The 19,006-nt window shown below is 36.5% G+C and overlaps 1 protein-coding gene across 1 annotated transcript; it reads left to right on the top strand.

Annotated features, from left to right (window-relative positions):
* Positions 1 to 3,665: 3,665 nt before the first annotated feature.
* Positions 3,666 to 17,991, top strand: LOC125681147 (mucin-2-like). The gene is made up of 11 exons (XM_048921101.2): positions 3,666 to 3,851; positions 4,156 to 4,397; positions 5,387 to 5,717; positions 6,645 to 6,935; positions 7,743 to 7,769; positions 10,038 to 10,148; positions 10,894 to 10,977; positions 11,188 to 11,307; positions 15,388 to 15,600; positions 17,239 to 17,307; positions 17,708 to 17,991. The coding sequence occupies exons 1-11, from the start codon at positions 3,770 to 3,772 to the stop codon at positions 17,797 to 17,799; spliced, it is 1,662 nt and encodes a 553-aa protein (XP_048777058.2). The 5' UTR covers positions 3,666 to 3,769; the 3' UTR covers positions 17,800 to 17,991.
* Positions 17,992 to 19,006: the final 1,015 nt, after the last annotated feature.

The following is a 19,006-nucleotide window of genomic DNA, read 5'->3' as shown; positions in this document are numbered from 1 at the left end:
TCAGTGTGCCAAGAATGGCTTAACAATCGGTATGAAACACGTCAGACAGCATTTGACCCAATGCGAGGTTGTATTGACGAACTAGATCGTTATAACGACCATAGAATTTGCGAAATGCTGACTTCAATCGAGATTGTTGAAATCCCTGTACCATCAACTTGTTTGTCAGTAGCTTACCTCGATTTAAAAACTGACTATACGCAGAACAAGCTCTTGCATATCGAATCAGTTGAGATATATAAACACCATATGCAGGTGATAATGGAATATTGCTACATAAATATGGGAAGTTGACGATGGAGAAGCTGAAATCATCCCGTTTGTCATACAGTTGAGTTGTCAGTTTGCCGTTAATGTCTACTTTCAATAAAATATCTAAGTATGAAGCAGAAGTGGACGACTTTGTGGTGTCCTTTATTTCGAGCTCACGGGGATATATCAAATCGACATATGAATGAGAGCTATCATTGTCAATAGACAAAACGTCATCGATATATCTAAAAATCGAATTGAAGGTCACAGCGAGAGATTTTTTCTCTTCACGTAGAAGTTTTTTAATAAATTCTGCTTCATATGAATATAAAAACAGGTCAGCTAACAAAGGAGCACAATTCGTGCCCATGGGAATTCCGACAGACTGTTGGAAGACCTGATCACCAAAGACCACGAAGATATTGTCAATGAGGAACTCTAGCATATTTTTTATTTCAACTTCAGAGTACTTGTGCGTGGAATCAGAGTGGTGTTTAACAAAGTAAGTTTTTGAATGACTGATCACTAGATATGAATATGTCCGTTTTCCGTTTTTGTTGAACAAACAACTGTCTATGATGTCAAAAAGTCTAGTCTTTAATTTTTCGTGAGGAATGGTCGTGTATAGTGTTGAAAAGTCATAGGTTTTAATGCTATTGATTTGGGGAACATTCTGTGATTTCAAGTTTACTAAAAGTTCTTTAGATTTTTTTAGAATCCACATTTGATTAACACCACTTCTGGCATATGTAGTAGCACAGTAAGTTTGAAGTTTCACTTTCACAGCTGTTAACATTTTCGTGAGGAGCAAAGATAGGGGCTTGGTAGAGCACTTACTGGATCCAACAATGTATCTTTGTTTGTAAGGGTTTTTATGTAGTTTAGGAATCCAGTATAGGTACGGTAACTCATATTCATTCGACCTATTGACTGTAATATTAAATGTGTCTAAAACTGAAGCATGGTTTTGAAGAATTTCGTCTTTTGAAAGGGCAGTTGGAGTATAAGTATGATTACCAAAAGTGGAATTAATGCCAAGTTCGTTTAAAATACAGTTGTAATAATGAGCCTTACAAACAAAGACAATGTTGTTACTAGCTTTGTCAGCTGGAACCTATCTATTGTTTATACATGTACAATGTATTTCAATATGTTGTTCTTCAACTAATTCATTCAATTTGGTTATTCAATATCAAACCACTATAATAATCTATGGGTATCATATTTAAAAGTAGTTTTATTTTGTAATGGAAGAGCCGGCATATTTGATAAAAATCTAATTAACAATTATAAATTTAGATAAAAGCATCAGCCATGGTTCTTACAGCAGAATCATAGGGACTCCGAGCATTAAATGTTGTGACGCAATGTACATGGAAAATACTTAAAAATCGAATAGGTTAAATGTCTTTTGAATAGACCACGCTAAATTCTTGAAATTTACTTGTCCGATGTATTTATTATTCGACATGTAAAAGTTGGATTTTAAAATATTTAGACTGGGACATTTTGAAAATACGATTAATGAAGATAGTTTACCTTTTATTGTAAATATTTCTAATTGGGCAGCAATTTCTGATATACCTAAACTCAGTTGTGTTTATTTTGAAAATAAAATGGTATTTCATGAACTGTATAAATAAATATTTCTGAAATACATTTATATATGGGGAAATCTTCTCTGGGAACTAAATCTTGTCACACCACTGTACATATATTTCTGTAAATCTATTGCAATAACTAATTGCATTCAATTTTAAAGGAGTTTTAAGGATATTTGATAAACAATCTTCCCATAGCATACATACTGAACGTGTAAATAAATAAATGCAATCATAATACATTAATTATGAGTTATGAGATTGATCACTGTTCGTTATCTTCGCCTTACATTAATCAAGTAAGGGACGATCGTAGGAAAAGATGAGTGACAAAGTGTGTTGAATACTTACCCGTTTGTTATTTCCACCCAATGATGTATTTTAACTCGTTTATGAGTGAAGGGTTATATGTCGCCCACAACCAACCGAAGCTTGTCAGCAACATCCTGTATCAACACCTCTACCAGATGAACTTTCTCTGCGTTGACATTCTTCGACAGAAGGCAGAAAATGGTTAGTGCGCATGTGCAAGCGAAGCGAAAGTCTGTTTCTGAGGGCTATTTATATCCTGTGTGAAATCTTACGAGTTCTCCGAAGCGTTCGCTTCGTAACCGGGAGGTCGTGAGTTCGAGTAGCGCTACTGTCATGGCTGCACAAAACCTAAGATGTAAATATGGGCAGTCAGTATTGCTCCTTCGCCAAACGCTCGACATTTAGAAGCGATAATCACGGGTTCCGTATCGCGGCAGGCGTTGACACGTTAAATAACTCTCACTGCTACGGTCTCGGGCGTTAAGCAGAGTTATGATTTGCGGTACTTCACCTACAGTTCGTGACGTCTCTATATGAGTGAAATATTCTCGACAGAAGGTACAACAACCTACCGTAATGTAATTTTTATCGGAAGAATGTGTTCGTGAATCTGACATAAATGAATCTTTTATAACAAGGGTTACAATACTGTTTTGAATATTAAACATAGCAATACATAACCATAACAATATAAACAATGTATATGTTAAATCTAAACTAGAAAATCTCGCGTTTTGATCTCGTATAAAGTTTGGAAATTTTCCTGCAGCGTCTGTAGTCTCTGATATAGTTCTTTTTCTCTTGATTGATGGGTCATTTATTCATTCTTGTTTACAGTCCTTCGTGAATTGCGACTTTACTGCTTATAAGTGAAACACACAAATCTGACCCATTCTGTAATCTCTGGACAATTTACACGTACCAGTGAAAGGTCTTTATCGGGTCAATGCCGATAGTAACACGGGGACTCGTTTATAAAGGTTTCATCTGAAAGACCTGTGGTTTTTTTTTCGCTTTTCATGCAAATTGCTTGGCGAAAGAACAGTGATTACCCCTTTTAATAACCAAAGTATGTCGCGATCGGGATTCGCACCCACGGTCAATACTACTGGCAGCTGAATATACTGTACAAATGTACCTGTCTCTTATATCAGAATATTGAATAAGAAATAGGTTTCCAAAAATACGCTATAGCTATTATTTATAGGACAATCTTATCTCATATAAGTAGGATTATGTGGTAAGTTGTGAATTTATTTTCTTTATAGGCAATGATTCATATTCTACATAAAACATCTAACAGCATTACAATGGATTTTCATGTCTTTTGAAAATATTCTCATGATAAATTAAAGGTGAAATACGGAATGATTTCAGATTATGAATATATATTGTTCTATTATTTCTATTTTTACATTGATTATAGTACGTATTCAAAGTGTATTTTACAATCAAATGCAAATCAAATCAAATTATATCCATTTCATTATCTGGTCCAAAGATAGCATAAATCGACCTGTTAAGCTTGGAAAGCACGACAATAAATGGGACACAATGATGTAAGAGTCTGACCTAGTCTGATAAGTATACACAACACCTATAACATGGAATTTGCAACGACGATGATTCTGTTCCAATGCTTCATTGCATTTGTCATCAGTGGTTCTTCTTCTGCAGCCAATTCTGGTAAGATGAGCCACAAGACCCAGTTGCACTAAAGTTAATTACTAGTAAGTTTAACTGACAGTTAACTAAAGTTAATTACTAGTAAGTTTAACTGACAGTTAACTAAAGTTAATTACTAGTAAGTTTAACTGAAAGTTAACGTCTAGTCGTGACTATACAAATCTAAGAATTGGTGGCAAATTAACTGTCAGCTAAAGTTAATCAACCTTCGTGCAACTGACTCCAGATCGATAAAACTATTTAAAAGTGAAATTATCAGTATCACTCTTGCATCAAAATATGAAGCCGCACTTGAATATTTCAGTGAGTTTTTCCCCATGTGCAAAAGCACCGGCAGACATCTTATTTGCTCTGGACGCATCGACAAGCATCGGTATCAACAACTTTGGGAAAGAGAAGAACTTCGTAGTAAACTTTGTGAATGACCTTGACATTGGACGTAATGACGTGCAAGTCTCTGTCGGAACATTTTCGGATAATGCGCGTGGATACTTTGATTTGGATACATATTTAGATAAGACAAGTCTCATCAACGCAATTCAAAGGGTAAGTAACGCTGTATCATACATTATGTGTAAAGTACCTGTAAGTGACGCGGAATTATGAAAGGGTAAGCAACGTGGTGCTATACAAAGGGCAAGTAACGGTATATCATAAAGGGTAAGTAACCTTGTATTATACAAAAGGTGAGTAGCTGTGTCTTATAAAAATGGCAAGTAACAGTGTATTATACAAAGGGTAAGTAACCGTATATTATGCGAATGGTAAGTAACCGTGTATTATACGAAGGGTAAGTAACAGTGTATTATACGAAGGGTAAGTAACCGTGTATTATACAAAGGGTAAGTAACTGTCTATTATACAAAGGTTAAGTAACCGTGTATTAGACGAAGGGTAAGTAACCGTGTATTATACAAAGGGTAAGTAACAGTGTATTATACAAAGGGTAAGTAACCGTGTATTATGCGAAGGGTAAGTAACCGTGTATTATACGAAGGGTAAGTAACCGTGTATTATACAAAGGGTAAGTAACTGTCTATTATACAAAGGTTAAGTAACCGTGTATTATACGAAGGGTAAGCAACGCTATATGATACACATGGTAAGTAACGTGATATAAGGGTAAATAACGTATTATTGTGCAATTAGTAAGTGACGATGTATTATACAAATGGTAAGTTGCTGTCTACTATGCAAATGGCAAGTAGCCGTGCATTATACAAAGAACAAGTAAAGTTGTAAAATGCAAAGAAAAGTACAGCGATATGTTGCAAAAGTACATTTGCAAATAAGCGTGTATTATGCAAAAGAGGTAACGTAATATTATGTAAAGGATGAACGTGATGTGTTAAACAAAGGATAATACAAGTGATTGTGTGTTATATAAAGAATAAGAACAGCGTTATACACAAGGTAAGTAGCGGCGTTAGTGATACAAATGGTAATGATCTATACACTCTCCTTTCATTCATTCAATCTTTGTTTACTAGCATATGTATTTCTATTGAGTTACAAAAATAACATTTTTCACGTAGATTACCTATGAATTTGGACAAACGCACACACATCTTGTTTTCCAACTAGCGGAGCAGTATATTTTCACAAACAAAGGGGGAGACAGACCGTTTGCAACTAACATTATATTTGTCCTTACTGACGGTCACTCTCAAAATCACACGGCTACCGTCCTAGGGGCCCAGAGATTAAAAGCTGCAGGAGTCAAGATATACACTATTGGAATCGGTAACCAGATTGAAAGGAGTGAACTACAGGGCATAGCCAGTGATAATAACCATGTGTTTATGGTGAACAGTTTTGCAGACTTGTCAACAATTCATAGCCTTGTACAGAGAGCGTACTGTGAAGGTGAATATCATGTTAAGGTAGATACGACACATACTGTAAAATGTGTACCAATAATGCTGGAACTTGATTCGACCTCGCCGGTATTACCGGGCCGCCGGTTTTTGACCGGCTGAACACTTGATTGGAAGCCGATTATGCGTGCTCATCAACCGGGCCGGCCCGCTGGCGCCGAATTTTTTGACAGGCGTGAGCGGGACCAAGATGGCGTCGTTTGTAGATATGCAAGTTTTGTCAGTTTCATTAACGAACAGCAGCTTCTACATAAGTGCATTATGCATATATTTTTACAAGATCTTGTAACAACACATATTTTTATTATTCATTTCATCACTTTTGTCAATGCATACACCTCGAAGATCCTACATTTATGAAATAACAAAAGAATGTGAGTTGTTTAGTTACGACTCATCCAATCTTACAAGTCAGTTGCCAATTTCTATTTTTATTAGGGTTAAATAAATAGTTCTAGAAAAGCCACTTGCAGTTGCAAGAGAAGCTAGGACAGACAGTAGTTTATGTATGGTTGTCCGATTATTGTGTCAAAATACTATATGGCATGCTATCAATAGATGTCTAATTAACATAACTGACACATACGGCATTGTTGCGGCAATGAATACTTCGTCGTTATCATCGTCAAGCTCTTCTTCTGAAAATGTGTATAAAACTGTAGCGGTTATGCTGGGCGCAGCCATATTGGATTTGGAGCCGGGGGTGTCGCCACACTTGATTCATTTTCAGCCCGGTCACATGACCGGCGGCCCGATTTTGCTGCGAATCAAGTTCCAGCTATGAGAGATAGACCTTGCATGCTAGGCGGGAAACAGTGAAGTTTTATCTACAAGTTTCCTCAAGATAATGAGTTGCAAAATGTTGCATATCATTATCAAAATCTTAAATATTTGGTACATGTTTTCTTGGTATCAGGCTACTCAAGCACAACCAGCCCAACATCAACAACCTCAACCCTAACTACTACACAGTCCACAATTTCTCCATCAAAATCAACAGCACCTAGCAGTACCAATCCAACAAGTCCACTAACCTCCAAATCCACCATTGCTTCTTCACCTTCTGGAACAACACAAACAATGGGGACGAGTACATTGTCAGCATCTCCTACAACGACTGCATCTGTACCTGTATCATCTCCATCAACCTCCTCATCGCCGTCCTCGACGGTCACAACGCAACAGACAACGCTGGCATCGACAGCATGTAAAATTCTCAACTTCTTTAAAAGAAATTGATGATTCAAAATTATTTGACAGTATTAATCTCAAAAAAGGTCTTTAAATAACACTACTTGCATGCATAACAATCTATTACTTTAAATGTATAATCTGAACCTGGTTTATATTTGTCTCCGAACTGATTTGAAACGCAAGTGCTTGTTTTGCGTGTGATTAGTTTTTAAATCCATGCAGGTTACTGAGAAATAAGTTGATTTACAAGGGTTTCTACAGTCTCGTTTAAGTAAACATTTTGCAAATCCTATGGTCGTTATAATGATCTAGTTTGCCAATACAACCTGACATTAGGTCAAAAGCTGTCTAACATGTTTCATATCTATTGTTAGGCCATTCTATATATACTGATTTTGAGTACAGATTACTCTGATTTCCTGATGAAGATACAGGGCTCACAGCTTATGTGACTGGCCGACAGGGGATACTTACTCCTCCTAGGCACCAGATCCCAGCCCTTGTATACCCAGGTGTCCATGCTTACGCAACTCTTAAGTTGTATTTCTTGTCGGAGTTAGGATACTGATCACTGCTCGTTATCTTCACCTTTTTATTCGCCTTTCACGGACTTTTTATATCAGAACAACAAAATATAAAATATGTGCCCAGGGGTCCGTGTTAGCCCAACTATCTATTTTGTATTGCTTATAGGAGTTATGAGATTGATCACTGTTCGTTATCTTCACCTTGCATATCATATATGTTCTAAATCTGGCAATGAAGTCAAGCTGGATAATGGTGTATGTTTGGTTGATAAATTTCCTTTTTGCTCCTACAGTTCCAACACCACCTCCCATTCCTGATGGTACGTACGTTGTACATTTTAGTATTATTTGAAATTTATATCCTTTTAGCTAGGTATATTTCATATTTACACACATTATCTATTCACCCTTGCTTCGGAATCACATGTTAAGATACATCGTCGGAAACCCACGGTCGATTACGCTTCGTTCCTCTCTCCATCACCCGTGGTATCATTCATTCTTACTCGCTCGTTCTCATGAATAATTAATGAGGCTATTTGATTTGGCGCTCATCGTATACCCTGAGCGAATTTGTCCAATCAACACGACGCTTTCAGCCCAATTTCGGTATACAATTCTTGTGATAGCAAAGTTAAGTTGATGCTACCTTTAAAAACAGAAGAATTCCATTACTATAACGATTACTTTGATTGGACGATAGTTTTAAATATTTATACATGAGAACGAACGAATAGGAATCAATGGACCCACGGGTGATGGAGAGAGGAATGAAGCGTAATCAACCGTGGGTTTCCGACGATGGTTAAGATATGACAACAATTTGTTTTATTTGAAAGCCGCGTACAATCAGTAGATTAGGTAATAATCATTATGACAGTTGTTTTTGGTTGGTTTTTTGTTGTTGCATTTTTAGTTCGTTTTGTCAAAGAGTAGAACTTGCAGTCGATATGATGATGCATAAAGGTTTATACAATACTACTATCCTTCTCTGATAGGACATATTGTACTTGTAAGTTTTTAAAGTCGAAGCACTGTTAATGTTGTTGGGTATATTGCTATTTGCACTAAAGTGACCTAGAATGTTTCAGAGTCTCATGTTTTCCTTGCATTAAATTGACACCTGTGACCTCGATTGTTATCGAGCCTCACTCTATTTTAGTAGAAAGTTGAAGCAATGTTTGCATCATTGTCTTTCGAGATTGTACTAGAAAATTCATTCCTATTATATATACGCTGAAACTCATATGATAAAAAGAGCTCCGGTTAGACACTGTTTATGCATTTTGAATTTTGTTATACTGAGAACTACAATTTTGGAATTAATATTCTTTTGTGTGTGTATTCTGTTTGAATTTATTGTTCAGCTACCGTAAGTTAGTATTTTGCAATTGTTACAATTTTCTATCAATTATTTATTGTAAATAAATCTTATTAATTCTTTAATTATACCCCCCGAACGAAGTTCTGGGGGGTATAAAGGAATCACTCTGTTTGTCCGTCTGTCCGTCTGTCTGTGCAGATTCGTGTCCTGGCCATATCTTCTTTGTTCTTTGACTTAGGCATACCATATTTGGCACACAGGTGGATCACCATGAGACGATATGTCGAGTACCTTCATGACCTCTATATGACCTTGACCTCAAGGTCAAAATTAAAGGTGTTTTTTTATAATGGATTCGTGTCCGGGCCATAACTTCTTTGTTCTTTGACATAAGAATACCATATTTGACACATGAGTGTATCACCATGAGACGATGTGTTATGTACCTTCATGACCTCCATATGAACTTGACCTCAAGGTCAAAATCAAAGGTTTTTTTTTTTTTTTTTACAATGGATTCGTGTCCGGGCCATAACTTCTTTGTTCTTTGACATAAGCATACCATATTTGATACATGAGTGTATCACCATGAGACGATGTGTCATGTACCTTCATGACCTCCATATGACCTTGAACTCAAGGTCAAAATTAAAGGTTTTTACAATGGATCCGTGTCAGGGCCATGACTTCCTTGTTATTTGACATAGGCATACCATATTTGACACATGAGTGTATTACCATGAGACGATGTGTCGAGTACCTTCATGACCTCTATATGACCTTGAACTTTGACCTCAAGGTCAAAATTGAATATAGGGTTTGACATAGTCATACCATAAAACATGGGTGTATCACCATGAGACTATGTGTCATGTACATTCATGACCTCTTTATGACCTTTGATCTCAGGTCAAAATTATAGGTTTATGCCATGGATTTGTGTTCGGACTATATCTTCCATTTTCTTCTACAAAGGCATACCATATTTTTACACTCAGGAAAGAGGCAACTTATACCTATTAACAACACCCTTTACAAGATTGGGGTAAGCGGGGGGGGGGGTATTCTTAGTGAGCATTGCTCACAGTACATCTTGTTACATTTTGGTAGTAAATTAAGGGTTTGTTCTGACGTATAACAATGTATTTTTTGTAATTGAAATAATGGAAAACTCAATATTGCAAAGTACTGTGTACATCTCTTTATCTATTCATAACTGTAGCAGATGTATAAAAATGATGAATTACATAAAGTTTCATTTAAGGTCCTTGTGAAGACAAAATCTCAAACTGTGCTGGTTATGGAGGTGACGTATGCAATACATACCGGATATGGTCGGTTAAGAACTGTGCACGATTTTGCCTGTTTTGTCACGGTAGGTTTTCCCACGTGAGCCACAATCATGAATTTCTCTGAAGACAATAAAACAGATATAAATACTATATGTAAGAGTAATATATTTCCAATAGAACAATACACAATATATATCAGTAGTTCTTAAAATATTTATACAATAAAACAATACTTAATGCATAACAGTAATTATTAGAATATTTACCCGTGGAGAATCGGGTTAGAATAGGTCCTCAGTATCCCTTGCTTGTCGTAAGAGGCGATTTAATGGGGAAATCCTTCGGATGAGACTGCAAAAACCAAGGTCCCGTGTCACAGCAGGTGAGACACGAAAAAGATCCCTTCCTGCTCAAAGACCGTGAGCGCTGATCATATGCTTAAAATTTGCAGCCCTTCACCGTCAATGGAGATGCCTCCTTAGGAGTGAAACAATACCCAATATGTATTAGCAATTGTTATAGAATACTGATACTAGTACAATAAAACTATACCCAATATGTAACAGTAATTATTAGAATATTTATCCAATAAAACAATGCACAATGTGAGACAGCAATTATTAGGATATTTATCCAACACAACAATATACAACATGAAACAGCAATTATTAGGACATTTATACAACACAACAATATACAATACATAAAAGAAATCCCATGTAATTATTAGAATATTGATCAAAATCAAGATGCATTCTTCTTGAAAAATTAATTACATTGATATAATTCTTATTTGAATACACAACTTTTTTCTGTTTAATGGTGTAGATATTGGAACCAGTTCAACTACAACGACGTTTAATGTTCCATCGACAACAACACAAACCACGCCCACTCAACCACCGACAACCAGTAAGAAAAACTTCATTATTTCAAAATTCAAACATAACGTTCAACGGATTAGCATTGCATGTGTTATTAACATTCAACAATAAAGCAGTGAGAAGGAAGATCAAAATCTCGCTTTACTTTTACGTTAATATTTCACAGAGGAATTGAGAAGAATCTTGATTGTAATATTTTAATCTGCGCCAGGCACTAAACTCTGTTTTGATTGAAAAGGGGTCTACACGGTGTGTGAAGACAAAGTAGACGAATGCAGTTCTTATGGTCCTGACACGTGTTTCAAGTATGCATCATGGGCTGCCGTTCAGAGTCCTAAGTTCTGTGTATTTTGTGAACGTAAGATTTTCTTTTTCCTTAATCATTTTATGTTTGAAGATAAATATAATGATAATGCATTGTCTTAAATCTGAAAACACATCGTCGAGTTGAATTGCTTGTTTTAAAAAAACCCATCAAAAACCTTGAGTATAATCGATGAAGTAACTCAAACAATACCATATAGCGGTGTTTTCCACGGGTATAAAAATTGGCGATTTGCTGACTCAAAGGTATGCTAATAATTTTAGTGGAATAAATTCTGGCGCATAGAGAAGATGTATCTCTCTTGCAAACACTGAAGTCGCAATTGGGTGCATATTTGACGACCGAAATTTTGGCGGACAGCTACATATGTAACTAACCGCTAAAATAAGCCAATTTTATCAGCCCGCGAAAATAATCAGTTATACCGAATGTTACGTCATCTGATACAACAAGTCGGGTATTTATTTGAATAACGTCCGATTTATGGACGGTTTTAGACAGTAGTAAAACGCGGAGTACAGAGGTGTTCAAAAGATTTCAAACCTCACTCACCGTACGATGTGCTGGTACCTGTCGTACACGCGTTCACTATTATCACAATGTGAGTCGCATTAACCGTGATTAAAACAATGAAGTGCGAAATCAAGTCATCGGTATGCTGCAAACTGGTGTTATTCAGCCGGAGATAACAAGACATTTTTACGTCCATCCCTGTACGATAAGACAGTTGTTGCGACGGTATCGTCAGAAAAGATCAATAAATCATGCCCAAAAGCTGGTCAACCGTTTGTGAAAACGTCATGTCAACAAACGTACGAACGTACTTGCGGAATATATATGTTTACGGCTGCTGCTATTAAATAACGCAAATGATAAGACATTATGGTAGTTCCTATCATCGTAGAACAGTATCCGGAATACTGAAACTTATGAGATCCCGGATCTGCTGTAGAAGACCATGCAATGAGTTACCACACCACCGACGTTACAAAGTGCAATATACCAGATACATGTATACGCTAAATCAAGGCCAAAAGTTGGCACGGGTCTTGTTCTCCGACAAGTCCGCATTTAACGTTAGTAATGCTGACGGCAGAGCCTGAGTTAACCTTTGTGTACATGGCCGTTATGTAAACAGTCGTGTCTTTGAACGTGACAAGATGGGGTGAGGTACATGTAGCGTCATGGTCTTGCTTAACACAATTTTTTATCACAGTTGGTCAAGATTGACTTGATTTGAGATTTATTAAAAAAGAAATCCTTCAAACCAACGTTATCATCGTTCTTGTGTGACTTAAACCAATCGAACGTTTGTGGGACGATCTACATGTATGCTCCACAAGGGCATTTTTATACGTCCGTCAAAGACGTACGTATTATGGTATAGTTTCGTCTGTATGTCTGTTCGGACCTTGTAGGCAAATTGCAAAATGAACCGTAAGCTCCGGGATCTTACAACCTGGTGCATTTAATCATTATGATGAAAAGAAGATGTATATTGTTTTTCAAGGCCAAAGGTCAAGGTCTTTGTATCAGTTAATAGGAAAAACTTGTAGGCAGAATACAGACCGAACGTTTTGGGCTTGGATCTTACAACGTGGTACATTTAACCACCATGATGATAGGAAGATGCCTCTTATTTTTCAATGTCAAAGGTCAAGTCCGTAGTGTCAGTTGATAGGAAAATCTTGTAGGCAGAATACAGACAGAATTATTGGGGCTAGGTACACATACTCCTCATGCCAAGTGGAGGACGCCTTTTGTTCTTAAAGGTCAGAATGAAGGTCGTAGTATCACTTAATAGGAAAACCTTGCAGGCAGGATACGGACCAAACCGTTGGGGCTAGGACCGCCAAACATGGTACACATACACCTTATGCCAAGGGGAGGATGCCTATTGTTTCTCAAAGTAAAAGATCAAGGTCGTAGTATCACTTAGTAGGAAAACCTTTATGTTTCCAGACTTTTTTGGTTATGAATACAGGTGTTACCCTGAAATTTTGTCACAACGCCCTACCCCCTCCCCCTCGGAGAAATACATATGATCAGTTAGTTCACATTTCAACTTGATTGGTACACCGTTACCTACTTTAGGGCTAAAAGTAGGTCAAATGCTCTCGTCGTGGATACACATATTGCACGAAAAGGTTATAAATGGGCGTATATTGTACCGATTGCGGTACTCTTTGTTAGAAGAGTGACATACCATTTCCCACAGAACTACACGGACTTCCAGCCAATTACACGCGCCGTTATCATCACTATTGGAGTTAGTGATTTACATCACATTTGTGATGTATCCCTCCATTAAAATCATGTGTGCTTGACAAGTACGAATATGTTCAACTGAATAGTGACAAAACAGAACGCATTATGTTTGCGTCAAAATATTACATCAAGGAGACATCTGATAGTAGCATTCATATCTTTCGGCATTGACGCCATTAATGAAGCTGCTTTCGTTAAACGATTTGGGTGCAACTTTGATAAAACACTGACGATGGAGAAGCACTATGTATCGACCATATCCCGTCATCATACAAACATAACGAGCAATACCACCTTAATGTGTTCAACAATACAAATTAATGGCAGTCGCTAAATAGACTTATATGTAAAACTTATACGGTACCAATTTTGATGCACCAGATGCGCATTTTGACAAATAATGTCTCTTCAGTGATGCTCAACCGAAATGTTTGAAATCCGAAATAACTCTGAAGTTTAGAGCTAAATATAGCCAAAAACAGCGTGCCAAAAAAGTGGAGCCAAATTCGTCCAAGGATAAGAGCTATGCATGAGGAAGATATTATTAAATGTGTTTCCCTATCTGGGGTTTAATTCAAAGAGTTGTACAAAATAGAAGACCAACAACTTAGCTTCCTAACTAACAGGCAAGCAACAGAGGCAGGTCGGTTCTATCCGGGCCACACTCTTTGCCACACCACCTGTCCCCTAAAAAAGTCAGAACTACGGTCTTAGTCGACCATCAGGAATGTCAAGACATGACAAGAGAATAAACAGTCTAGCTTTACTCGGACCGCTCAATTACGCTCCGGTCTGTCTTCCGTACAAAAAATGTATTACCAAAGTAAGTAAGTCGATTTTATTTAAAGTCGGCACTGTATACAATAGTAACAAATAACATGAGCTCTACAGAGCTCTTAAACCGACTATCATATTACCTTTTCTCTAGGTATTTTCTCGATGAGTGAGTGACTGAGAATGGCTTAGAATGCTAAGATGCCGTTTTATATAAACACTTTAAAGAGTCTATGTTAACTTACAAAAGGGATGTTGGGTCCATTATATCAGGTTATAACTGAATGGGTAAAAACACCACATAATGTAACTAAATCGATCATGTTACATGCAGAAATGAAATTCGGCCGAATACGTTCATACTTCACAGAAAAAGCCTGCAGAACCCTAGTACATCCCTAGCATTCCGTTTAGACTATGGGGTGTTTTACTATTGTAGAACTGCAATCAGATCCATCTGGCCGAACTCACGCGGGAACTACAACTTGTCTCGGAATAGATAAATCAACATTGTATCAAACTGAACTACTGGTATACAATAGAAAAGTTCCTATATCTAAAAATTAAAAACAACAACCAGGTGTTTCATAACATGTTAATAACCCAAAACAGAACAGCACCGAAGAGAGGAAAAAAAACTGAAAATGGAAGATAATGCCAATAATTGATTTCATTTACATGATTAAATATTTTAAAACATCGAAACCAAATACAAGAGTTTACGAAATAATACATGAGCAGCCATCTTTATTTACAACTAGCGTGACGGACCTGTCAAAGTGATTAGAGACGTGTCTTTTCAATGAACGATCAAAAATGATAGCCAATCGTATGAATTTAGAAACTCCCAATTTATGTTTGGTCCGATGTTGGAAAAATCAAATTTTATTTTAATCTCCAGACATGTTGTGGCAAATAAACCGTTCTATCTGTTCTAGTTTGTTGGAACTCAGTATATCAGAAAGCTCAGTATTATTCAATCATATAATGTTATCGCTTATAATAGACATGCAAATAATTTATGTGGACATGAAACTAGAAATACTGTGGGAACCTTTGTTATATCAAAAGCTACCACAACTACTGGTATTGCTACCACCACTACAGAAACCACCGCCGCCGCCACCACCATCACCACCACCACCACTTCTCGTCCAGCCGCCACATCCCCGCCTGTATGTGCTGATGTGGCAGAAAACTGTCAAGACTTCGGCCCAATCATCTGTTTTCAAAATCAGACGTATGCTGAGGCCAACTGTCGCGTATACTGCAATTTTTGCACACGTGAGTTTGTTTCAGTTTCTCTGGAAAGATGTTAGCTAAAAAGAGGCATTACAACTCAACATCACAGAAAGTAATTACATTTCATCTTTAAATAGAGGCTAGGGATAAAATCTGTAATCGCACAAGATTTTGAACATTAAATACCACTGATTCTCTGGTACATCCTTTTAGAATATATTCCGGAATTTTCATGTTTGTTCCAACCAGCTAAGATTATACAAAACTATATTCCATGCGCTTTTAACTTATAATCGACATGTAATACATTTGGAGGCAAAATACATTAACCATCAGACAATGGAAGTACCTTGTGTTCAAAACTTTAGCAAATGCGGGGGAGCATGTAACATTTTAGTTTGTTGTGTCTAAATACCATTAGATTCCTCCTATGTGAGGATGTTTTATCGTGTTAACGGTGGGATGGGACATCCATTTTAAAGGTCATATTTGAAACAACCTTGCCTTTCAGTTCTAATGAAGACGATGATCTACTATCTATGTCAATCGTCCTGTTTTTAACGGAGTGCCGAGATCGAGTACTGTAGATTCAATTTTATTTTTTAAAAATACCTAACACTACTATCACAATAAGGTGATTGACGAAGGTCGCATATGACACCACTGTACCATGTGACTACCTAACTAGACTGTTTGAAATCGGAGCTTAGATTTAAGTCCGTATTGTGGTTAATTATCGCAATATTTCGCCGAACGTACTATTAGAATTAATTAATTACTATAAGCATAAGAAAGACAAAGTGCATATAATTTTGTATACTTTAAAAACACAAGATATGTCCTTTATTATCGCGAAATCTCTCGTATACATTATGTACGTCAAACCGCGAGAACATAAATTCGCGAGTACTCTGTTGATCAAGAGATGTATAAATTCGCGAGTACTCTGTTGATCAAGAGATGTATAAATTCGCGAGTACTCTGTTGATCAAGAGATGTATAAATTCGCGAGTACTCTGTTGATCAGGAGTATGTATAAATTCGCGAGTACTCTGTTGATCAGGAGTATGTATAAATTCGCGAGTACTCTGTTGATCAAGAGATGTATAAATTCGCGAGTACTCTGTTGATCAAGAGATGTATAAATTCGCGAGTACTCTGTTGATCAAGAGATGTATAAATTCGCGAGTACTCTGTTGATCAAGAGTATGTACATATATTTTAGCAATGTAAGAATAAAAGCTAGTAATTTTAATTCGTGAATGATGCGTCTCACGAAATTACGCGATAATTGATTCATCGCGTTTATTTAGGAATTTACAGTATTGGACCCGTATTATCAAACTACTAGACATTTACATCATCTGAACATATCTGGTGGAATTTTTGTTTTTTTCTGCATTTTACATAATTTCTTCATTTTATTGATACTAGAATCTTTACTTTCAAGTTTTGTGATGCATACTTTTGGCAATACAACGAAATTCAAGAATTTCTTTTTTGATTTTGTTTGGTACACAGTGGACCGTTATGTATCCACAGATAACTCAAATTACAGTACTTTCGAACAATTATGTTTATCATTTATTGGATGGTTACTGGAAGTAGAATAGGAAAAGATAATAAAGTTTTTATTTACGACGAGTTTTCCCCTATTAATTTACGCATTGGACATTTCAGCTCCAGCAACAACTTTGAGAATGACTGAGCCTCCAGTATTTCAATCGAGTACCACTCAAAAGATTCTGAGTATGTAGATTGATAAGAACATTGTTTTGATCAATACTATCTTAAATACATAAAGCATTGTAATCAGATTGATTTTTTAATACAGTGTCATCAAAGACAGCAACAAGAAACAAATTGAAAATAAATCATTATTGTCAAATCAGATAGTTATAAAATAAAAAGCAATATGCAATCCTTTTTGTTTATCACAAATAAGTATACAGATATTCGTATAAATTGTTGAGATATGCTGATGATAAGGAGCATTTATATTTGTCAACTAAATGGTGGCACATTTCTTTTATGTTTCATTTATATTTAAAATTCTGAGTAATGGTACCATACAAATACATTATCATTGGTGTTAGTATTGACACATTTACAATACATTTATAACCGTTTGTTCTCTCTACCGTTACAGCGACAAACCCTGACGTCATTGTTATAGGAAGAAAGAGGAACCACCCTCTGAGACGAAGACTGCTAGGGTATAAAAACTTACGTAAAGTTTGAACTTCTCTACACGAATTCAGGATTAAAGGCGTTCTTTGCATTCGACTTGCTTGTTTGTTATATCAAAACTCTGATATGTGACTTTCCCGCTGATAACTTTCACAAGTCGTTCCGAACAGGCAGTTTGTACTTTCTATAAATTTTTGATATTAATACTTTTGAATACTACATTAAAACGGTTGGTTGATTGTATATTGTTTAATGCCCTTCTCGCGAATATTTCATTAATTCGTAGTACTCACCATCAAAAGCAAAATCAGCGCGTACGGCCTTTGAGCAGGGAGGGATCTTTAATACACCGCTATGACATGGGACCTCAGTCTTCGCGGTCTCATCAAAAGGACCACCCCTATATGCCATTGTACAAGCCATTTGACAGTGACATGGTGTAGTTAATAGGTCTTGTGTATTGAAAAGAGCTTAGCGCATCAAATAGGATTGTATTGTATTGTTTGTTTGTTTTATATATCGTCGAAAAATTTTCACTCATATGGAGACGTCACCATTGCGGGTGAAGAGCTGAAAATTTTAGGTTCCGAAGTCGTATATACAGGTGAGATTAGTTCTTCCGAAAAACATTCGTAGTTTGAAATACCATTTCCTTAAGCTAAGGTCCACTTCAACGAATCATACAACGGGTTCGGGAAAAAGTGCTTAAAGACAACAGTCCCTACTACTGTGTGCTATCTAGAGTGCGAATCAATTACGACCAAAAAAATTAAACTTGCATAGAAAACCTCACAATTTTTTTTCAATACCAATAAAACAAACTCGGCAGTTGTGATAGGTAAAAAGGGGATGTTCACTCCTCTTAGGCACATGATCAGCCTCTAGTATATCCAGGGATCCGTGTTTGTCCTAAAGACTCTTAATTCTGTATTCTTTACTGTTATGACCACCTTTTCACTCTCCTTTCAGAATACACACGTACATCTAAAACAAATAACTTAGTATATTCAGAGTGCAGTCCTAAGAATAGAAGTTCATGTATACATGTATCATTTCATTCAGGCATTCAAATGTTTGTTTGTTGTCAGGTGTCCTTTAAAAATACTTTCGATCCGGATATTTAAATTCACTGCATTTGTAATGCTATATTTGAGTCGTGAAAAAGATCTAATCCTAACAGACATATCCGCATTAATTTGCATGATTACCTACCTTGTATTCGATTTAAATGAACAATGATCCTGGGCTGTGGGTGACA

The sequence above is a fragment of the Ostrea edulis genome, chromosome 2, assembly GCF_947568905.1.
Source record: "Ostrea edulis chromosome 2, xbOstEdul1.1, whole genome shotgun sequence".
Lineage (NCBI taxonomy): Eukaryota > Metazoa > Mollusca > Bivalvia > Ostreida > Ostreidae > Ostrea > Ostrea edulis.
The sequence above is the reverse complement of the archived record's forward strand: the minus strand, read 5'-3'. Positions and strand labels throughout refer to the sequence as shown.